The sequence below is a fragment of the Moschus berezovskii genome, chromosome 5 (genome assembly GCF_049115385.1).
Source record: "Moschus berezovskii isolate FMDL1 chromosome 5, NW_MosBer_1.0, whole genome shotgun sequence".
NCBI classification, from domain to species: Eukaryota; Metazoa; Chordata; class Mammalia; order Artiodactyla; family Moschidae; genus Moschus; species Moschus berezovskii.
Genome location: NC_142464.1, coordinates 4,765,713 through 4,790,070, shown reverse-complemented (window position 1 = coordinate 4,790,070; position 24,358 = coordinate 4,765,713). Strand labels below are relative to the sequence as shown.

The window sequence follows — 24,358 nt, the reverse complement described above, 5'->3', positions numbered from 1 at the left end:
TTGTGGTCCCGAAGGCTGGTTGTCACCATGATGAGCACCTAGCTCTAGATGATGACCACTGCCACCTGCCCTGTGTTTCCTTTTGACCGCATGTCCACGCAAAGCGTCAGGCTGTCTCTGAGCTACACTAGCCATGTCCATTGCCTCTCATTGGACCTGCATATGTTTCTTCTGTTTCCTTCCCGATCATACATTTTCTCGAGCATGTGGGGACCACAAGGATGGTGGGTCTTTTTCTGGTCTTGTTTCTGAGGAAGAGTTTTCCCTTTGTTGGTGTGGATTTATCTTTCCATTTCTCCTGCCTGGTTTATTGTTGTGAGTTTGTTTGAGCCGGGAGAAGAACTCAGCATTTCCTTGTGTCTGAGGTGTCCCACTTACAACAGCACTGCCTACCTGGAGATTCTGAGCAGTTATCGAGAGGGCTTCGATGGGCAGATGACATCTTGAAAGGACCTACACTGTCCTTTCATATACCCAAAGGCTCCTTCAAATGACATAGAAACCAGAGTTCTCCAGTTTGGTCTTCCAATATGTGGGGACTCAGTACAATCCCCCGGAGAAGGGAAAAGCTACCCACTCCAGGATTCTGGCCTAGAGAATTCCATGAACTGTAGAATTCATGGGCATGTCAAGAATCTAACAATACTGAGAGACTATAACGTTCACCTTCAGTCACAGGAAAATCCAGTTTCCTTTCATTTCAGTGATTGTATTGATTGGGGACCCCGAAAGAATGGGAAGAAATGCAGAAAGAAGTAGACTCAATGTTGTCAGGCGGGGGAGAGAGGAACGGCCAGTGCTTGCCATGAATCCAGGCTTTGCTGGGAAGTGGGTGGGGGGATAGAGTGAGGGTGTCCGAATGTAGACAGTGGTGATGTTTACACAGCATTGTGAAGGCCTATATATTCCCAAATGGCATCAAGGAAGGAAAATTTATTGACACACACTTGTGAGCAAAATATACACAAAGCCATAAAAGACATAAAAGATGAGAAGGAAGATGCCTAGGAGCCTGATGAAAATCAGCTCAGGGGAAAGGAAGTCAGTCTCCCCTGGGTGGGGAGGGAGTGGACGGCATCCACAGGGAACACACAGGGATGGAGCCTGCAGAGACAAACACGCCCCTGGACGAGGTGTTTGCTGAACGGGCTCTGGGCCTCTGTCCAGAGCATGGGCCTTTTCTCCCTGCAGGGGTGGGACCGTCATGGTGGGTGTCTGAGTCCTTGGTAGGAGCCAGGGCAGGCTGCCCTTGTGCAGGTGGTCACTCAGACCCTGACTCAGGTTCTGCCACCAACGCCCGAGCAGGTGTAAGTGCACGTTGAGGTGGAGGATCTGGAAACGGGGTGGAACATCGGGTCCTGGGGCTGTGGGTTGTGCAGGCACAGAGATCTGATGTGCTGAGTGTGCCTGCCAATACCCGGTTGGCCACATGTCTTTGGGAGGGTACGTCTCAGGTCTCGAAACCCCCTCAGTGGATCCCTGGGTCCTGCACCTGGAGCTCCCACCTCCTTAGGGACAAGTGATGGAGGTGGAGGCTTGCTGAGTTTGACGGCCGGAGCTAGAGCTGGTGGAGAAGAAAAGTTTGCCACAGGCCAGCCTTGCCATGTGCCTAAGTGGGCATGAAAGATTCCTAGAGATTCGCTAAGAAGGCCCAGCATCGGAGGCTTCTCTGCAGTCTCCAAGATGGGTGGTGTGAGGCTAGCCTTCGTTCCAGGCACAGCCCCAGCTCTGGGGAACTCCTACCTGTGTGGCTCAGCACTGAATCCCTACACTCATGTTCAGAAGTCCCAGCCGCCTCACGTCTGTGCTATGCCGTTCTCGGTTTCAGGTCCTCCTGCTACCTCAGGTGCATGGCTTCTCAGAGCTCTGGGTCAGGGCCGGCTCTGCAGAGCTCTGTGGCAGCCTGAGACTGGGCCCCGGGGTGCATGCTGGGTGGTGTCTGGGTAGCAGGCCTTGCCCGCTCCGTCTTCATCTTCAGTTGGGCTGAGCCCTCCTTGGCCAAGCTCACTTGGAGCCTGCACTGGGCCTCCCGGGCAGGGGGCTAGTGCTCTGAGCCCTCCTTCTGGGAGGTGGATGGGGTGTGCCCCTCAGGGGCCAACTCGGGTGGGACGCTCTGCAATGATAGTGACCATCAGCCAGCCCTGTTTCGAAATTTCTGGGCTGAGGCTGGCCAGGATGGCTGCTGCCTCTGCCTGTCTGCCCTTCTGGTCACAGAAAGAGCAAAGACAAAGATCTGTTCAGCTACCCACCCGGGAGGACAGAGACACCCCTGAGGGTGTGAGGTCAGCCTGGGCACGCGGCTCTGCTGGACACTCCCCATGCCCCCCAGCCTTCTCTCCCCTGGGGTGTGGACACAAACAACCCATGGTCTCCTGACCCACATGCGGTTGGGCTTGCTTGAGGCAGACACACTCCAAAAAACCCCCACCCACACACAGCGAAAGGCCTCAGGCTTCCCCGGTTGGGACAGGAGAGGTGGCCAGACCTGGCCTGGGGCTCCCGTGTTACCTTTCTGTTCCTTCGGGCAAAGGGCCAGAGGACTCTCGGTGGGGGGGTGCTGAGCCAGTGTCAACCGCGTGCCCACACAATCTTCCTGTGAGCTCGCCTGAGGTCCCGGCATCATCTGGGCAAGGGCAAGCAGCAGAACATCTTGACAGCAAATGATCTGGCTGGGGGCTCCTTTCCGCTGGGGAGGACTGGATACCCGGTTTGTGGGTTCTGTTGGGTTCTGTTGCCAGGAAGTGACATCATTTCCTGGTTCGTGGCCGAGGTCCCTTCCACAAAGCTCCCCATGGGAACCTCTGGGTTTCTGGCTGTTCCCCCACGTCCTTAGACCACATGCAGACACAGTGAAACCACACAGCCCACCCCACAGCATTGGGGAGACCTGGGTGCAGCCAGGGCCTGAGCTCTGAGGACACAGATGTTTTCAGCCGAGGATCCTTCTTCTCAGAAATGATGTGGCCCTGGGCAAGGCATGTGCTCCGCAGGGTAACCCAGTCTCTTGATCTTCAGAGTGGGGAACACTCTCCCATCTGCTGCCTAGGTTTGTCAGCCTACGAACAACTCCAGTTCCTCTTCATACTTTGGGCCTCTATCACATGGAGCTTGGACACTGAGACTTCCCAAAGGACAGATTTCACACAGGGCTGACCTAGCACAGAATGGGGCAGAATCAGGCCTGGATGGGCTCTGGGACCTGGGAAAAGGCAGTCCGCTTCCTGCCTATTTCTTGACCCCCGCATTGGGAGGAACGGAAGGTCATATTCAGATATCGCCCCCTCTGATATCAACCTTCCTTGTCCTACTCAAGTGTCCCACTCAGCCTCGAGGAGTGGGGGAGTCTGCCCAAACAGTGGCTCCCCGCATCCTTGTCTTTGAATCTCATCATCTTGTGTCATTTTACCACTTGCAGGGGGAATACGCACTGTCAATATTTCCAACCTCAAGAGAGATTCAGGCAAATTCTGTGAAATCGACTCATTTCCTCTCTCCCTGGTTCAGTCTCTCTTCTGCATTCCGTTTCTTTCTTGACCTTTCCAAATTCAGTCTGTCTTCCTCTCTGTGTCTCTCCTGTGGATGCTTGAATGCATGTGAATGTATGTAAGCATGTAAACTGTTGACCTAGGGTGAGGCTTTAGTGTTTCGTGTAGAGTGAGTTAAAGGTTTGGGGTTGGAATTGGTGTTAGGGGAAGGGCTAGATCTGGGGTTTGTTCTGGGAGACTTAGTGGTGTGAGTTCTCAGTCTCTTTTACGTAGGAACCCCTTCTCCGATATTCTGATTGCTAATATTCTTTTTTGTTCAGTTTGTTACCATTTTGATTAGCAAATTCTTAGCTTTTCTATTGCAAAGCTGTTCAAGTGGATGGAAGCTGGTGGGTGTCCTTTGGTTTACTGTTTCCTTGACTTGAAGAGACCCAATTTTCTTCCATCCCCACAGACATGTTGAGAAGTCCCTGACATTAAGGCGCCTATGGCCCGTGCTTATTTCCAAGAGTTTCATCACTTCAGGCTTTGCGTTGATGTGTTTCACTGAATCTGACGTGTTATGAGACCAAAAGCCAATATGATTGTTCAGATAGAACCATCTCCAATTCCCACGGCCTTTCCTTACAGAGGTTCTTTTTCCCATTCGTATCACCTCCCCTCCTTTGGCGTCGAGGAATTGACCGTAGAAGCTTGGGTTTACGTCTGGAACCTCAAATTCATTCCATGGATCTGGTTCTGCGTGTTTGATTTCTTCCCAGTACTATGCTGTCCTGATGATCCTAGTCTGAGAGTCTAATTGGCTATCAGTCAGCCTGCTATGTCCATTTCAGAGCTTTACGGCAGATTGCATTGACACTTTTGAGTCCTTTGTGTTCCCATAGACATTTTGGATTCTTTGGTTATAATGCCCTGAGAAAAGCCGTTGGTATTTTGAGAGAAATAGAGTGGATCCTCTGGATTGCCCCACGGTAGGGGTCCAGGGGAGGGGGAATTGATATCATCTTACCAGGAGGAATTCTTCTGATCCTTGAGCATAGCTATTTTCCATTGGATTTGTGCGATTCACCTTCTTTTATCCATCTCTTGCAGTTCTCAGAGAAGAGGGGCTCCCCTCCTGGTTTAGATGGACTCCTAGCTATTGCCTTTCAGGGAATGTAACTGTCCGTGGGGTTGATAATTTCCGTCTTCTAAGCGTTTGCTGTGAGTGTTAGAAATGCCAAGTATTTCTCTTCCCCTTCCTCACTGTCCATTTCTCTGAGCCTTTAGGTAGAACAGGCCTAGTCTAGGGTCCCACGGGCCTCGGGGAGTGCACCTAGACCCTGTGGATCAGACCCTAAGTTCTGGGCATCATTTGGTGTACTCTCTTCGCCTTTGGCGTCCCTTTCTTCGCCTGGTGTCCCTTCAGACCTCCCCTTCAGGCTCCTTTGTGTTCATGTCATTTGTGTATTAACAGCCAAATCCTGCCTAAGCTCAGTGTATGCATACAGGGTCCTGCAACCTATCCCATCCCACCCGGGGAAGCCTTAGGCCTTTCCCTGTGTGTGGAAGGGGTTTTCTCGGAATGTGTCTGACTCAAGCAAGCCCAGCTGCATGTGGGTTTGGAGCCCTTTGACTGCTTGTGTCCACACCCCAGAGGAGAGCAGGCTGCCTGTCATGGGGAGCGTCCAGTCAGAGCTGGTGGACCAGGCTGACCTCACGCCCTCAGGTGTGTCTCCGTCCTCCTGGGTGGGTATCTCAGCATATCTTTGTCGCTGCTCCTTCTGGGAGCAGAAGGGCAGACGGGCAGAAGCAGCAGCCATACTGGCCAGTCTCAGCTCACAAATATCAAAGCAGGGCTGGCTGATGGTCTCTATCATTGCAGAGCAACCCACCCGAGGTGGCCCCTGAGGGGCATACCCCATCCACCTCCCAGAGGGAGGGCTTAGAGCACCAGCCCCCTGCCCGGGAGGCCCAGTCCAGGCTCCAGGTGAGCGTGGCCACGGAGGGCTCAGCCCAACTGGCAATGAAGACGGAGCAGGCCAGGCCTGCTACACAGACACCACCCAGCACGCACCCCGGGGCCCAGGCTCAGGCTGCCACGGAACTCAGCAGAGCCTGCCCTGACCCAGAGCTCTGAGAAGTCCTGCCTAGGAGGTAGCAGTAGGACCTGGAACCCAGGAGGGCAGAGCAAGTAGATGAGGCGTTTGTGGCTGCTGCATGTGAGTGTGGGGAGGTAGTGCTGAGCCACACAGGGAGGTGTCCCCCAGAGCTGGGGCTGGTCCGGGACCAATGCCTGGCCTCACACCACACATTTTGGAGACTGCAGAGAAGACTCCGATGCTTGGCCTTCTTATAAAATCACTAGGAAGCTTTCGTACCCACTTAGGCACATGGAAAGGCTGTCCTGTGGCAAACTCTTCTTCTCCACCAGCTCTAGCTCTTACCATCAAACTCAGCCAGCCTCCACGTCCAAAACGAGTCCCTACAGAGGTTGGAGCTCCAGGTGCAGCACCCAGGGATCCACTGAGGGGAGATTGAGACCTGAGATGTCCCCTCCCATAGAAATGGGGCGAGCCGGGTACTGGCTAGCACCGTCAGCACATCCGAACTCTGTGCCTGCATGAACCAGAGCCCCAGGCTCCGATGTCCTACCCCGTTTTCCAGAACCTCCACCTCCACGTGAACTTACACCTGCTCAGGCTTTGGCGGCAGAACCCGAGTCAGGGCCTGAGTGACCACCTCCATAGGGGCAGCCTGCCGTGTCTCCTGCCAAGGACTCAGACGCCCAACATGCCTGTCCCACCCCTGCAGGGAGAACAGGCCCATGCTCTGGACAGAGACCCAGAGCCCTTTCATCAAAAACCTCGTCCAGGGACGCGGTTGACTCTGCAGCCTCCATCCCTGCGTATTGTCCTTGGCAGCCGTCCACTTGCTCCCCACCCAGGGGAGATTGACTTCCATTCCCCTGAGCTGATTTTCATCAGGCTCCTAGGCATCTTTCTTTTCATCTTTTATGTCTTTTATGGCTTTCTGTATATTTTGCTCGCAACTGTGTGTCAATAAATTTTCCTTCCTTGATGCCATTTGGGAATATGGAGGCCTTGACAATGCTGTGTAAACATCACCACTGTCTACATTTGGACACCCTCATTCTATCCCCCCCAGTTCCCAGCAAAGCCTGGATTCATGGCAAGCACTCCCCGTTCTTCTCTCCCCGCCTGACAACATTGAGCCTACTTCTCTCTGCCTTTCCTCCCGTCCTTTCGAGGTCCCCAATCAACGCCAATCACTGAAATAAAAGGAAACTGGATTTTGCTCTGACTGAAGGCGAAAGTTATAGTCTCTCGGCATTGTTAGAGTCTTGGCATTCCCATGAATTCTACAATCCATGCAATTCTCTAGGTCAGAATCCTGGAGTCGGTAGCTTTTCCCTTCTCAGTGGATTGTTCTGACACCCGACATATTGGAAGACCAAACTGGAGTGGAGAATTCTTGTCCCTATGTCATTTGCCGTAGCCTTTGGGTATCTGAAAGGACCATGTAGGTATTTTCAAGATGTTATCTGCCAAACGAAGCCCTCTCAGCAAATGTGCTCAGAATATGCAGGTAGGCAATGCTGTTGTAAGTGGGACATCTCAGGCACAAGGGAAATGCTGAGTTCTTCCGCTGGCACAAACAAACTCACAACAATAAACCAGGCAGGAGAAATGGAATGATAAACCCAAACCAACAAAGGGAGAAGTGTTCCACAGAACACAAGGTCAGATCCACCATCCTCGTAGTCCTCACATGCTCGAAAAAATCAGTGATCGGGAAAGAAACAGAAGAAACATGTGCAAGTCCAATGTTAGGAAATGCACATGGCTAGTGTAGCTCAGAGATGGCCTGATGCTTCGCATGGACACGTGGGCAAAGGGAAACACAGTGCAGGTGGCGGTTCTCATAATCTCAGAGCTAGGTGCTCAAGTTGGTGTCAACCAGCCTTTGGGACCACAAGAGGGAATGGAGGGCCAGCAGAGCCCATAGACATCTGTCTCGCTCTCTGCCAGAAGAATGTGCTGGACCCATCAAAGTCCCACTGGAACATCTCTTGGCGATCAGTGCCCACCCTCAAGGTGGATCCCATTCCACTTCTTGCACGGTTGATCCTGTCTTCTGAGATGCTCACCTCTGGTGGTCCAAAGCCGCAGGTTTGCTTGGTGCCTGTGCAGACGAAACTCCCTTAAGCCGCTCACACGTCCAAGGGCACACAAGGATGCCTGTGGCTTCTGGTTCAATGATGGAAGATCAGAGCCCTCTCAACCAGACTTGGGGATCGCTGCTGAAAGGGAGGCCGCACCTGACTCCCCCTTTCACTGGACAAAGTGTCCTTGCTTCTAGAGCTGCTGAATCCATTAAACTGTGGAAATGCAAGCTGAAAAACATCCATTTTTCCGAGAAGGTCTCCAAAAGAGTTTAGGAGTGACACTTTGGAAACCAGAGGGGATGACATGCATGTCCATGGAAAATTAACACCTCTCAACAAATGCGCTTCAAATGAGTCCGAGACATACGTTCCATGCAAAATGGTTCACAAATCCAGAAGGAAATGGAGCAGACATTAGACATGAGCTCTGAGTTTTCACACACAATACCAAAAGGCACTACACAATGAGTAACCAGGGAACACAGTGAACTTTGTCAAATCCAAGATTTGGCCTCTGGGAAAGACCGTCTGAAAAACACAAACAACATATCCCAAGCGGGAAGACAACTGTTTGCATACACGGAACGTAGGCAGAATTTGGCTCCTAATACACAAACGACATGAACACAAGCTTGAAGGAGAGGTCTGCAGGGAAACCAGGCGAAGGAAGGGACATGGAGAGTATATCGAATGATGCCCAACTATGAAGGCCTGAGAAACACGGTCTAGCTGCACTCCCCAATAGCCGTGAGACCCTGGACTAGGCCTGTTCAACCTGGAGGCTCAGAGAGATGGACAGTGAGGAAGGGGAAGAGAAATCGTTGGCATTTCTAATACTAACAGCAAATGCTTAGAAGGAGACGGCAAGTATCAACCCCATCGACAGTGATATTTCCTGAAAGCCAATAGCTAGGGGTCCATCTAACCCAGGAGGGAAGCCGCTCTTCTAAGAGAACTGCAAGAGATGGATGAAAGAAGGTGAAGCCCACCAATCCAATGGAAAATAAACTGTGCTCCAGTATCAGAAGAATTTCTCCTGGTAAGAAAATGTCACTTCCCCCTGCCCCCGACCCCCAACTTGGGGCAGTCCAGAGGTCGCATGCTATTCCTCTCAAAATACCAATGGCTACACAAATACAAAGGATTATTAGAGAATACTATCAGCAATTATATGGCAATAAAATGAATAACCTGGAAGAAATTGAAAAATTCCAAGAAAAGTACAACTTTACAAAATTGAACCAGGAAGAAATAGAAAATCTGAATAGAGCCATCACAAGCTCCGAACTCGAGGCTATAATAAAAAATCTTCCAGTAAACAAAGCCCTGGTCCAGACGGCTTCACGGCTGAGTTCTAACAAAAATTTAGAGAAGAGCTAACACCTAATCTACTCAAACTCTTCCAGAAAATTGCTGAGGAAGGGAAACTTCCAAACTCATTCTATGAGGCCACCATCACCCTAATCCCAAAACCTCGTAAAGATCCCACAAAAAAGAAAACTACAGGCCAATATCACTGATGAACATAGATGCAAAAATCCTTAACAAAATTCTAGCAATCAGAATCCAACAACACATTCAGAAGATCATACATGATGACCAAGTGGGCTTATCCCAGGAATGCAAGGATTCTTCAATATCTACAAATCAATCAACGTAATACACTACATTCAGTTCAGTTCAGTTCAGTCGCTCAGTAGTGTCCGACTCTCCGCGACCCCATGAATCACAGCACGCCAGGCCTCCCTGTCCATCACCAACTCCCGGAGTTCACTCAAACTCATGTCCACAGAGTCGGTGATGTCATCCAGCCATCTCATTCTCCGTTGTCCCCTTCTCCTCCCGCCCCCAACTTTTCCCAGCATCAGAGTCTTTTCCAGTGAGTCAACTCGTCGCATGAGGTGGCCAAAGTATTGCAGTTTCAGCTTTAGCAGCAGTCCCTCCAATGAACATTCTGGATTGATCTCCTTTAGAATGGACTGGTTGGATCTCCTTGCAGTATAAGGGACTCTCAAGAGTCTTCTCCAACACCACAGTTCAAAAGCATCGATTCTTCGGCGATCAGCTTTCTTCACAGTCCAACTCTCACATCCATACATGACCACGGGAAAAACCATTGCCTTGACTAGACGGACCTTGGTTGGCAAAGTAATGTCTCTGCTTTTTAATATACTATCAAGTTTGGTCATAACTTTCCTTCCAAGGAGCAAGCGTCTTTTAATTTCATGGCTGCAATCACCACATTAACAAACTGAAAACTAAAAATCATATGATTATCTCAATAGATGCAGAGAAAGCCTTTGACAAAATACAGCATCCATTTATGATAAAAACCCTCCAGAAAGTGGGAATAGAAGGGACATATCTCAATATAATAAAAGCTATATATGACAAACCCACAGCAAACGTTATCCTCAACGGTGAAAAACTGAAAGCATTTCCCCTAATGTCAGGAATAAGACAAGGGTGCCCATTCGCACCACTACTATTCAACATAGTTCTGGAAGTTTTGGCTACAGCAATCAGAGCAGAAAAAGACATAAAAAGAATACAAATTGGAAAAGAAGAAGTAAAACTTTCACTGTTCACTGATGATGTGATCCTCTACACAGAAATCCCTAAAGAATCTACCAGAAAACTACTAGAGCTAATCAATGAATACAGTACAGTTGCAGGATATAAAGTCAACACACAGAAATCACTTGCATTCCTTTACACTAATAATGAGAAATTAAGGAAACTCTTCCATTCTCTGTTGCAACGAAAAGATTTAAATACTTAAGAATGTATTTACCTAAGGAAACAAAAGACTTGTACACGGAAAACTATAAAACACTAGTGAACATAATCAAAGAGTACACTAATAGATGGAGAAATATACCATGTTCGTGTATTGGAAGAATAAATATTGTTAAAATGAGTATAATATCTAAAGTAACTTATACATTCAATGCAATCCCTGTCCAGCTACCAACGATATTTTTCATGAACTAGAACAAATAATCTCACAATTTGTATGGAAATACAAAAAACCTCGAATAGCCAAAGCAATCTTGAGGAAGAAAAATGTAACTGGGGGAATTAGCCTGCCGGACTTCAGGCTCTACTACAAAGCCACAGTCATCAAGACAGTATGGTATGGGCATAAATACAGAAACATAGATCAATGGAACAAAATAGAAAGCCCAACGATAAATCCACGCACCTATGGATACCTTATCTTTGACGAAGGAGGCAAGAATATAAAATGGAGAAAAGACAGTCTCTTTAACAAGTGGTTCTGGGAAAACTGGTCAGCCACTTGTAAAAGAATAAAACTAGAATACTTCCTAACACCACATACCAAAATTAACTCAAAATAGTCTAGAGAGATAAACGTAAAACCAAAAACTATAAAACTCCTAGAGGAGAATGTAGGCGAAACACTCTCTGACATAAATCACAGCAGGATCCTCCAAGATCCACCTCCCAGAATATTGGAAATAAAAGCAAAAATAAACAAATGGGACCTAATTAAAATCAAAAGCTCCTGCACAGCAAAGGAAACTATAAGCAAGGGGAAAAGACAGCCTTCAGAATGGGGGAAAATAATAGCAAATGAAACAACTGATAAAGGATTAATCTCCAAAATATACAAGCAGCTCCTGCAGCTCAATTCCAGAAAAATAAATGAGCCAATCAAAAAAATGGGCCAAAGAACTAAACAGATATTTCTCTAAAGAATTCATAAAGATGGCTAACAAACACATGAAAAAATGCTCAACATCTCTCATAATCAGAGAAATGCAAATCAAAACCACAATGAGATACCATTTTACACCAGTCAGAATGGCTGCTATCCAAAAGTCTACATGCAATAAATGCTAGAGAGGTTGTAGAAAAAAGGGAACCTTCTTACACATTGTTGGGAATGCAAACTAGTACAGCCACTATGGAGAACAGTGTGGAGATTCCTCAAAAAACTGGAAATAGAAATGCCATATGATCCAGCAATCACACTCCTGGGCATACACACCGAGGAAACCAGAATTGAAAGAGACACATGTACTCCAATGTTCATCGCAGCACTGTTTACAATAGCCAGGACATGGAAGCAACCTACATGTCCATCTGCAGACGAATGGATAATAAAGCTTTGGTACATATACACAATGGAGTATTACTCAGCCGTTAAAAAGAATGCAGTTGAATCAGTTCTAATGAGGTGGATGAAATTGGAGCCTATTATACAGAGTGAAGTAAGCCAGAAAGAAAAACACCAATACAGTATACTAACGCATATATATGGAATTTAGAAAGATGCAAATGATAACCCCGTATACGAGACAGCAAAAGAGAAACAGATGTATAAAACAGTCGTAGGGATTCTGTGGGAGAGGGTGAGGATGGGATGGTTTGGGAGAATGGCATTGAAACATGTATATTATCATATGTGAAACGAATCACCAGTTCAGGGTCGAGGCATGTTACAGGATGTTCAGAGCTGGTATGACCCAGAGGGAAAATAAAGGAAGGAGGGAGGTGGGAGGGGGGTTCGGGAGAGGGACCTCATGTACACCTGAGGCGGATTCATGTCAATGTACGACAAAACCAACCAATATAATATTGTAAAATAATTAGCCTCCAATAAAAAAAAAAAAACATCGGCTGTTCTCAGGGCATTATAACCAATGAATTCCAAAATGTCTATGGAAACACAAAGGAGTCAAAAGAGTCAATGCAATCTGCCACAAAGCCCTGAAATGGACATAGCAGGCTGCTTGGTAGCCAATTAGACTATCACACTAGGATCATCAGGACAGCATGGTACTGGGAAGAAATCAAACACGCAGAACCAGATCCATGGAATGGAATTGAGGGTCCAGATATAAACCCAAGCTTCTACGGTCAATTCCTCGACGCCAAAGGAGGGGAGGTGATACGAATGAGAGCAAGAGTCTCTGCAATGAAAGGCCGTGGGAATTGGAGATGGTTCCATCTGAACAATCACATTGGCTTTTGGTCTCAGAACACGTCTGATTTAGTGAAACACATCAACGCAAAGCCTGAAGTGATGAAACTCCTGGAAATAAGCACGGGCCATAGACTCCTTCATGTCATGGACTTCTCAAAATGTGTGTGTGTTGGGGGGGGGGAAATTGGGTCCCTTCAAATCAAGGAAACAGTAAACCAAAGGATACCCACGGGCTTCCATCCACTTGAACAGATTTGCATCAAAAAAGCTGAGCATTCACAAATCAAAATGGTAACAAACTGAACAAAAAAGAATATTAGCAAGCAGAATATCGGTGAAGGGGTTCCTACGCGTCTCCCAGAACAAACCCCAGACCTATCCCTTCCCCTAACACCAAATCCAACGACAAACCTTTAACTCACTCGACACGAAACCCTAAAGCCTCAAACAATTTCAACAACATACATGCGTCCATGCATTCACATGCATGCGAGCATCCAGAGGAGAGACACAGAGAGGAAGAGACAGACTGAATTTGGAAAGGTCAAGAAAGAGAGGGAACAAGGGAGAGAGACTGAACAATGGAGAGAGGAAATGATTCGATTTCATAGAATTTGCATGAATCTCTCTTGTGGTTGGAAACAATGACTGTGCTTTTCCCCCAAGGGGGAAAATGACTCAAAATGATGAGACTCAAGGACAAGGATGCGGGGAGCCACTGTTGGGGCAGACTCCCTCAGCCTTCGAGGCCGAGTGGGGCAATTAAGGAGGATGGGGAAGGTTGATATCAGATGGGGTGATGTCTGAATATGACTTTCCGGTCCTCCAAATGCAGGGGTCAAGAAATAGGCAGAAAGGGGACTGCCTTTTCCCAGGTCTCAAAGCCCATCCAGGCCTGATTCTGCCCCATTCTGTGCTAGGTCAGCCCTGTGTGGAATCCATCCTTTGGGAAGTCTCAGTGTCCAAGCTCCATGTGATAGCGGCCCAATGTTTGAACAGGCACTGGAGCTGTTCGTAGGCTGACAGACCTAGGCAGAAATGGGAGAGTGACCCCCACTCTGCAGATGGAGAGAGTGGGGAAAACCTGCAGGGCACATGCCTTGCCCAGGGCCACTTCACTTCTGAGAAGGAGCCTGGGCTGTAAGCAGCTGTGTCCTCAGAGCTCAGGCCCTGGCTGCACACAGGTCTCCCCAATGCTGTGGGGTGGGCTGTGTGTGTCAGTGTCACTGTGCCTGCACGTGGCCTAAGGGCGTGGGGAAACAGCCAGAAACCCAGAGGTTCCCTTGGGGAGCTTTGTGGAAGTGACCTCGGCCATGAACCAGGAAATGATGTCACTTCCTGGCAACAGAACCCAACAGAACCGGCAACCCTGGTATCCGGGCCTCCTCAGTGGAGAGGAGTCCCCAGCCAGATCACTTGTTTTCAAGATGTTCTGTTGTTTGCCCCTGCCCAGAGGCCGGGGCCTCAGGCGAACTCACAGGCAGAGAATGTGGGAACACGGATGACGCTGGCTCAGGGACCCCGGAGAGCCCTCTGGCCCTTTGCCCTAAGGAACACAAAGGTAACAGGGAGGCCCAGGCCGGGTCCGGCCACCTCTCCCGTCCCACATGGGGAAGCCTGAGGCCTTTGCCTGTGTGTTGATGGGGGTTTCTCGGGGTGTGTCTGCCTTAAGCAAGCCCAGCCACATATTGGTCAGGAGCTCGTGGGTCGCTTTTGTCCACACCACAGGGGAGAGCAGGCTGGTGGCATGGGAAGCATCCGGGCAGAGCTGGCTGCCCAGGCTGACCTCACTCCCTCAGGGGTATCTCTGTCCTCCCAATTGCGTATCTGAGCAGACACTCGTCTCTGCGCTTTCTGGGAGCAGAAGAGCAGATGGGCAGAGGCAGCAGCCATCCTGGCCAGGCACAGCTCAGAAATATCGAAGGAGTGCTGCTGATGGTCACTGTCATTGTAGAGCGTCCCACCCGAAGTGGCCCCTTAGGGGAACACCCTACCACCACCCTGAGGGAGGGTTCAGACCACCAGCCCCCTGCCCGGGAAGCCCAGTACAGGCTCCAGGTGAGCGTGGCCACGGGGAGCTCAGCCAAACTGGCGAAGAAGAGGAAGCAGGCAAGGCCTGCTGCACAGACACCACCAAGCACACACTCCGGGGCCCAGTCTCAGGCTGCCACGGAGCTCAGCACACCCGGCTCTGACCCAGAGCTCCGAGAAGCCCTTCCTTGGAGGCAGCAGGAGAGCCTGGAGCCCAGCAGTGCAGAGCACAGAGTTGAGGCTCCTGGGGCTGCTGCATGTGAGTGTGGGGAGGCGGTGCTTAGCCACACAGGGAGGAGTCCCCCAGAGTGGGGCTGGGCCTGGACCAAAGGCTGGCCTCACATCACCCATCGTGGAGACTGCAGAGAAGACTCCGAAGCAGGGCCTTCTTAGTGAATCTCTAGGAAGCCTTCATGTCCCCTTAGGCTCATGGCAAGGCTGGCATTTGGCAAACTCTTCTTCTCTCCCAGCTCTAGCTCTGGCCATGAAACTCAGCCAGCCTCCACGTACAAGACCTGTCCCTACAGAGGTGGGAGCTCCAGGTGCAGGACGCAGGGATCCAATGAGGGGAGATCGAGACCTAAGACAACCCTCCCAAAGCTACGGGGCGAACCGGGTACTTGACAGTCCCTTGAGCACATCGGAACTCTGTACCTGCACGACTCCCAGCCCCAGGCCCCAGTGTCTCACCATGCCTTCCAGAACCTCCACCTTCACGTGTACATGCACCTGCTTGGGCTTTGGCGGCAGAACCCGAGTCAGGGGCTGAGTGACCACCTGCACAAGGGCAGCCTGCCCTGGCTGCTGCCAAAGACTCAGACGCCCACCATGACTGTCCCACCCCTGCAGGGAGAACAGGTCCCTGCTCTGGACAGACTTCCAGAGCCCTTTCAGCAAACACATCGTCCAGGGGCGCGGGTGGCTCTGCAGCCTCCATCCATGTGTGTTCCCCGTGGACGCCGTCCACTCCCTCCCCACACAGGGGAGATTGACTTCCCTTCCCCTGAGCTGATTTTCATCAGGCTTCTAGCCATCTTTCTTCTCATCTTTTATGTCTTTTATGTCTTTCTGTATATTTTGCTCGCAACTGTGTGCCAATAAATTTTCCTTCTTTGATGCCATTTGGGAAGATGGAGGCCTTCACAATGCTGTGTAAGCATCACCACTGTCTACATTCTGAAACACACATTCTATCCCCTTCCCACTTCCCAGCAAAGCCTGGATTCATGGCAAGCACTCCCAGTTCCTCTCTCCCCCACCTGAAAACATTGAGTCTACTTCTCTCTGCATTTCTTCCCATCGTTTCGGGGTCCCCAAGCAATACCAATCACTAAAATGAGAGGAAACTGGATTTTGGTCTGACTGAAGGTGAAAGTTATAGTCTCTCAGTATTGTTAGAGTCTTGGCATCCCCATGAATTCTACAGTCCATGGAATTCTCTAGGCCAGAATCCTGGAGTTGGTAGCTTTTCCCTTCTCCAGGGGATTGTTCTGACTCCCACATATTGGAAGACCAAACTGGAGAATTCTGGTTTCTGTGTCATTTGAAGGAGCCTTTGGATATCTGAATGGACTGTGTAGGTCCTTTCAAGACATTATCTGCCAAATGAAGTCGTCACGGCAAATGTGCTCAGAATCTCCAGGTAGGTCGTCCTGTTGTAAGTGGGACGCATCAGGCACAAGTGAAAGGCTGAGTTCTTCTGCTGATACAAACAAACTCACAACAATAAACCATGCAGGATAAATGGAAAGATAAGCCCACACCAACAAAGGGAGAAGTGTTCCTCAGAACAGAAAGCCAGAGAAAGACCCACCATCCTTGTGGCACCCACATGCTCGAGAAAATCAGTTATCAGGAAGGAAACAGAAGAAACATGTGCAGGTCCAATGGCAGGCAAAGCACATGGCTAGTGTAGCTCAGAGATAGCCTGACACTTTGCATGGACACGTGGGAAAAGGGACATACATTGTAGGTGGAGGTGGCCATCATCTCAGAGCTAGGTGCTCAGGATGGTGACAACCAGCCTTCGGGACCACAAGAGGGAGTGGAGGGCCTAGCAGATCCCATAGACATCTCTCTCGCTATGTGGGAGAAGAGTGTGGCGGACCCATCATAGTCCCACAGGAACATCACTTGACGATCAGTGCCCAACCTCAGGGTGGATCCCACTCCACTTCTGGCACGGTGGCTCCTGTCCTCTGAGATGCTCACCTCTGGCGGCCTGAACCTGCAGGCCTGCTGGGCGCCTTCGGAGATGAAACTCCCTTCAGCTGCTCACACAGCCAAGGGCACACAAGGATGCCTGTCGAATCTGGATCACAGATGGAAGTTCATAACCCTGTCAACCTGAACTTGGGATTGGTGCTGAAAGGGAGGCCGCACCCAACTCCCTTTTCACTGGACACAACGTCCCTGAGCGAGAACTGCTGAATCCATTCTTCTGTGGAAATGCAAGCTGAAAAACACCCATCTTTCCGAGAAGATATCAAAAAGAGTTTAGGAGCAACACATTTCGAAACCAGAGGTGATGACATGCATGTCCATGGAAACTTGACACCTCTCAACAAATGCACTTGAAATGATTCCTAGACATATGTTCCATGCAAAACGGTTCACAAATCCAGAAGGAAATGGAGCAGAGATTAGCATGAGTTCTGTGTCTTCACACACAATAAAGAAAGGCACTACACAAAGAGTAACAAGGGAACACAGTGAACTTTGTCAAATCCAAGATTTGGACTCTGGGAAAAACCGTCTGCAAAGCGCAAATGACACATCCCAAGCTGGGAGACAACTGTTTGCATACACAGAGCTTAGGCAGGATTTGGCTCTTAATACACAAACGACATGAACACATATGGGCCTGAAGGAGACACCAGGAGAAGGAAGGGACAGGGAGAGTACACCGGATCATGCCCAGCACTGAGGCCTGGGAAATACTGTCTAGCTGCATTCCCCGAGCCTCGTGGGACCCTGGAATAGGCCTGTTCTACCTGGAGGCTCAGAGAAATGGACAGTGAGGAAGGGGCAGAAAAATCCTTGGCATTTCTAACACTTCCAGCAAACGCCTAGAAGAAGGCAATTATCAACCCCACCGACAGTGACATTCCCTGAAAGGGAATAGCTAGGAGTCCATCTAACCCAGGAGGGAAGCCCTTCTTCTCAGAGAACTGCAACAGATGGATGAAAGAAGGTGAAGCCCTACAATCCAATGGAAAATAAGCTGTGCTCACAGATCGGAAGAATTCCTCCTGGTAAGATGATATCACTTCCCCCTCCCCCTAACCCCCACCGTGGGGCAATCCAGAGTTTCCACGATATTCCTCTCAAAATACCAACGAGTGTTCTCAGGTCATTATAACCAAAGAATTCCAGAATATCTATGGAAAAACAAAGGAGTCAAAAGAGTCAATGCAATCTGCCACAAAGCCCTGAAATATACATAGCAGGCTGCCTGATAGCCAATTAGACTATCACACTAGGATCATCAGGACAGCATGGTACTGGGAAGAAATCAAACACGCAGAACCAGATACATGGAATGGAATTGAGGTTCCAGAAATAAACCCAAGCATCAACGGTCAATTCCTCAATGCCAAAGGAGGGGAGGCGATACGAATGGGAACTAGAGTCTCAAGGAAAGGCCGTGGGAATTGGACATGGTTCCATCTGAACAATCACATTAGCTATTGTTCTCATAATATTTCATATTTAAGGAAACACGTCAATACAAACCTGAAGTGATGAATCTCCTGGAAGGAAACAAGGGCCATTGGCTCCTTAATGTCAGGGACTTCTCCCCCTGTGGGAGGGGGAAGAAAATTGGGTCTCTTCAAGTCAAGGAAACAGGAAACCAAAAGACACCAACTTGCTTCCATCCACTGAACAGCTTTGCATCAGAAAAGCTAAGCATTCACTTATCAAAATGGTAACAATCTGAACACAAAAGAATATTTGCAAGCAGAATATCGGAGAAGGGGTTCCGTCATAAAAGAGACTGAGAACTCACACCACTAAGTCTCCCAGAACAAACCCCAGACATATCCTTTCCCCTAACACGAACTCCCACCCGAAACCTTTACCTCACTTGAAATGAAACCCTAAAGCCTCACCCTAGGTCAACAATTCACCAGCGATCAATGCAAAGAAGTAGAGGAAAACAACAGAATAGGAAAAACAAGTGATCTTTTCAAGAAAATTAGAGATATCAAGGGAACATTTCATGCAAAGACGGGCTCGATAAAGGACAGAAATGTTATGGACCTAACAGAAGCAGAAGATATTAAGAAGAGATGGCAAGAATACACAGAAGAACTGTACAAAAAGATTTTAATGACGAAGATAATCACAATGGCGTGATCACTCACCTGGAGCCAGACATCTTGGAATGTGAAGTCAAGTGGGCCTTAGAGAGCATCACTACAAACAAAGCTAGTGGACGTGATGGAATTCGAGTTGACCTATTTCAAATCCTAAAAGATGATGCTGTGAAGGTGCTGCACTCAATATGCCAGCAAATTTGGAAAACTCAGCAATGGCCACAGGACTGGAAAAGATCCGTCTTCATTCCAGTCACAAAGAAAGGAAATGCCAAAGAATGCTCAAACTACAGCACAATTGCACTCATCTCACACACTAGTAAAGTCATGCTCAAAATTCTCCAAGCTAGGCTTCAGCAATATGTGAATCAAGAACTTCCAGATGTTCAAGCAGGTTTTAGAAAAGGCAGAGGCACCAGAGATCAAATTGCCAACATCCGCTGGATTATGGAGAAAGCAAGAGAGTTCCAGAAAAGCATCTATTTCTGCTTCATTGACTATGCCAAAGCTTTTGACTGTGTCGATCACAATAAACTGTGGAACATTCTGAAAAAGATGGGAATCCCAGACCACCTGACCTGCCTCTGGAGAAACCTGTATGCAGGTCAGGAAGCAACAGTTAGAACTGGACATGGAACAACAGACTGGTTCCAAATAGGAAGAGGAGTACGTCAAGGCTGTATATTGTCACCCTGCTTATTTAACTTCTATGCAGAGTACATCATGAGGAACGCTGAGCTGGAAGAAGCACAAGCTGGAATCAAGATTGCTGGGAGAAATATCAATAACCTCAGATATGCAGATGACACCACCCTTAGGGCAGAAAGTGAAGAGGAACTCAAAGACCTATTGAAGAAAGTGAAAGAGGAGAGTGAAAAGGTTGTCTTGAAGCTTAACATTCAGAAAACGAAGATCATGGCATCTGGTCCCATCACTTCACAGGAAATAGATGGAGAAACAGTCGAAACAGTGTCAGACTTTATTTTTGGGGCTCCAAAATCACTGCGGATGCTGATAGCAGCCATGAAATTAAAAGACGCTTACTCCTTGGAAGGAAAGTTATGACCAGCCTATATAGCATATTAAAAAGCAGAGACATTACCTTGCCAACCAAGGTCCGTCTAGTCAAGAATATGGTTTTTCCCGTGGTCATGTATGGATGTGAGAGTTGGACTGTGAAAAAAGCTGATCGCCGAAGAATTGATGCTTCTGAACTGTGGTGCTGGAGAAGACTCTTGAGAGTCCCTTGGACTGCAGGGAGATCCAACCAGTCCATTCTAGAGGAGATCAATCCTGGGTGTTCATTGGAAGGACTTATGCTAAAGCTGAAACTCCAACACTTTTGCCACCTCATGCGACGAGTTGACTCACTGGAAAAGTCTCTGATGCTGGGAGCGATTGGGGGTAGGAGAAGACGGGGACGACAGAGAATGAGGTGGCTGGATGGCATTACCGACTCAATGGACATGAGTTTGAGTGAACTCCGTGAGTTGGTGATGGACAGGGAGGCCTGGCGTGCTGTGGTTCATGGGGTTGCTAAGAGTCGGACACGACTAAACGACTGAACTGAACTGAACTGAACTGAAGGTCAACAATATACATGTGTACATGTATTTCTCAGGCATGCAAGCATCCAGAGGAGAAACACAGAGAGGAAGAGACAGACTGAATTTGGAAAGTTCAAGAAAGAGAGGGAAGGAGGGAGAGAGACTGAACAATGGAGAGAGTAAATGAATCGATTTCACAGTATTTGCATGAATCTCACTTCAGTTTTGGAAAAGTAACAGTGCCAATTCCCCCTGAAATGGGGAAAATGACCCAAGATGATGAGACTCAAAAACAAGTATGCGGGGAGCCACTGTTGGTGCAGGCTCCACCACGCCTCGAGGCAGAGTTCGACATTTGAGTAGGACGAGGAATGTTGATATCAGAGGCGGCGATGTCTGAATATTACCTTCCGGTCCTCCCAATGCTGGCGTCAAGAAATAGGCAGGAAGTGGACTTCATCTTCGAAGGTCCCAGAGGCCATCTAGGCCTGATTCTGCCCCATTCTGTGCTAGGTCAGCCCTGTGTGGAATCCGTCCATTGGGAAGTCTCAGTGTCCTAGCTCCATGTGAGAGCGGCCCAAAGTTTGAACAGGCACTGGAGCTGTTCGTAGGTTGACAGACCTAGGCAGGAAATGGGAGAGTGATCCCCACTCTGCAGATGGAGAGACTGTGGAAACCCTGCGGGGCACATGGCTTGCCCAGGGCCACATCACTTCTGAGAAGAAGGAGCCTGGGCTGAAAGCAGCTGTGTCCTCAGAGCTCAGGCCCTGGCTGCACCCTGGTCTCCTAAAGGCTGTGTGTTCTGCTGTGTGGGTGTCAATTTGCCTGCACGTGTCCTGAGGGCATGGGGGAACAACCAGAAACACAGAGGTTCCCTTGGGGAACTTTGTGGAATGGACCTTGGCCACGAAAGCAGGAAATGATATCACTTCCTGGAAACAGAACCCAACAGAACCCGAAACCCGGGTTTCCAGGCCTCCCCAGCAGAGAGGAGCCCCCAGCCAGATCGCTTGCTTTCAGATGTTCTGCTGTTTGCCCCTGCCCAGAGGCCAGGGCCTCAGGCAAGCTCACAGGCAGAGTGTCTGGGAACGCGGTCAACACTGGCTCAGGGCCCCCAGAGAGGCCTCTGATCCTTTGCCCGAAAGAACCTAAAGGTAACAGGGGAGACCCAGGCCAGGTCAGGCCATCTCTCCCGTCCCATATGGGGAAGCCTGAGGCCTTTCCTTGTGTGTGGATGGGGGTTTCTTGGGGTGTGTCTTCCTCAGGCAAGCCCAGCCGCATGTGGGTCAGGAGCCCGTGGGTCGCTTGTGTCCACACCCCAGGGAAGAGCATGCTGGGTGGCATGGGGAGCGTCCGGGCTGAGCCGTGTGCCCAGGCTGACCTCACACCCTCATGGGGGATCTCAGTCCTACCCGGTGGGTACTGAGCAGACACCCGTATCTGTTCTTTTTGGGAGCAGAAAGGCAGACGGGCAGAAACTTTAGACATCTTGTCCAGGCTCAGCTCAGAAATATTGAAGCAGGGCTGGCTGGTGGTCACTATCATTGCATAGCGTCCCACCCGAGGTGGCCCCTGAGGTGCACATCCCATCAACCTCCAAGGGGGAGGTTTCAGAGCAACACCCCCTGCCCTGGAGGCCCAGTGCAGGCTCCAGGTGAGCATGACCACGGAGGGATCAGGCGAACTGGCGATGAAGAGGAAGAGGGCAAGACCTGCTGCTCAGACACCACCCAGCACACACCCGGTACCCAGTCTCAGGCTGCCACTGAGCTCAGCACAGCCAGCTCTAAACCAGAGCGCTGAGAAGCCCTGCCTCGGAGGCAGCAGGAGGACCTGGAACCCAACACAGCAGAGCACAGAGGTGAGGCGGCTGGGGATGCTGCATATGAGTGTGGGGAGGCGGTTCTAGGCCACACAGGGATGAGTCCTCAAGAGCTGAGGCTGGGCCTGGACCAAAGGCTGGACTCAAACCACCCATCTTGGAGACTGCAGAGAAGACACCAATGCTGGGCCTTCTTAGCGCATCTCTAGGAAGCTTTCATGCCCACTTAGGAACAAGGCAAGGCTGGCCTGTGGCAAACTCTTCTTTTCCCCAAGCTCGAGCTCTGGCCGTCAAACTCATCCAGCCTCCACGAACAAGACCTGTCCCTACAGAGGTGGGAGCTCCAGGTGCAGGACCCAGGGATCCAATGAGGGGAGATTGAGACCTGAGACGTCCCCACCCAAAGACACGTGGCAAGCCGGGTCCTGGCCAGCACCCTCAGCACATTGGATCTCTGTGCCTGCAGGACCGCCAGCCCCAGGCCCTGATGTCCTACCCCACCTTCCAGAACCTCCACCTCCATGTGCACTTGTACCTGCTTGGGCTTTGGCGGCAGAACCCTAGTCAGGGCCTGAGTGACCACCTGGGCAGGGGCAGCCTGCTCTGGCTCCTGCCAAGGACTCAGACGCACACCGTTTCTGTCCCTCCCCTACAGGGAGAACAGGCCCCAGTTCTGGACATAGACTCAGAGCCCTTTTGGCAAATACCTGGTCCAAGGGTGCGGTTGGCTCTGCAGCCTCCATCCCTGTGTGTTCCCCGTGGACGCCGTCCACTCTCTCCCCACCCAGGGGAGATTGAATTCCCTTGCCCTGAGCTGATTTTCATCAGGCTCCTAGGCATCTTTCTTCTCATCTTTTATGTTTTTTGTGGCTTTATGTATATTTTGCTCATAAGTCTGTATCAATAAATTTTCCTCCCTTGAAGCCATCTGGGAATATGGAGGCCTTCACAATGCTCTGTAAGCATCACCACTGTCTACATACAGACACCCTCATTCTATTCCCCCCACTTCCTAGGAAAGCCTAGATTCATGGCAAGCACTCCCCGTTCCTCTCTTCCCCTCCTGACAACATTGAGTCTACTTTTCTCTGCATTTCTTCCCATCCTTTTGAGGCCACAATCAATGCCAATCACTGAAATGAAAGGAAACTGGATTTTCCTCTGACTGAAGTTGAAAGTTGCAGTCTCTCAGTATTGTTAGAATCTTGGCATCCCCATGAATTCTACAGTCCGTGGAATTCTCCAGAGCAGAATCCTGGAGTGGGTAGCTTTTCCCTTCTCCAGGGGAGTTTCTGACTCCCCACATATTGGAAAACCAAACTTTAGAATTCTCGTTTCTATGTCATTTGAAGTAGCCTTTGGGTATCTGAAAGGACAGTGTAGGTCCTTTCAAGATGTCATCTGCCAAACGAAGCCTCTTGGCAAATGTGCTCAAAATCTCCAGGTAGGCAGTGCTGTGGTAATTGGGACTCCTCAGGCACAAGGGAAATGCTGAGTTCTTCTGCTGGAACAAACAAACTCACAACAATAAACCAGGCAGGAGAAATGGAAAGATAAATCCACACCACCAAAGGGAAAAGTGTTCCTCAGAGCACAAAGCCAGAGAAAGGCCCACCATCCTTTTGGCCCCCATATCCTCGAGAAAATCAGTGATCGGGAAGGAAAGAGAAGAAACATATGCAGGTCCAATGAGAGGAAATGCACATGTCTCGTGTAGGTCAGAGATGGCCTGACACTTCGCATGGACATGCGGGCAAAGGGAAACACAGTGCAGGTGGCAGTTGTCATCATCTCAGAGCTAGGTGCTCCAGATGGTGACAACCAGCCTTCGGGACCACAAGAGGGAGCCGAGGGCCTAGCAGAGCCCATAGACATCTCTCTCGCTCTCTGGGAGAAGAGTGTGCAGGACCCATCAAAGTCCCACAGGAGCATCTCTTGGCGATCAGTGCCCACCCTCAGGGTGGATCCCACTCCACTTCTGGCACGGTTGTTTCTGTCTGCTGAGATGCTCACCTCTGGCGGTCCGAAGCCA

General features: G+C 49.7%; 1 protein-coding gene across 1 annotated transcript in view; it reads left to right on the top strand.

Moving 5' to 3' along the window:
* LOC148777778 (uncharacterized) overlaps positions 1-24,358 on the top strand; it is a 115,795-nt gene that overhangs the window by 4,188 nt on the left and 87,249 nt on the right. The window contains exons 2-3 of the mRNA XM_088836652.1: positions 5,350-5,454; positions 14,666-14,914. Coding sequence (XP_088692778.1) covers positions 5,350-5,454; positions 14,666-14,914 — 354 coding nt within the window. The remainder of the gene's footprint in view (positions 1-5,349; positions 5,455-14,665; positions 14,915-24,358) is intronic.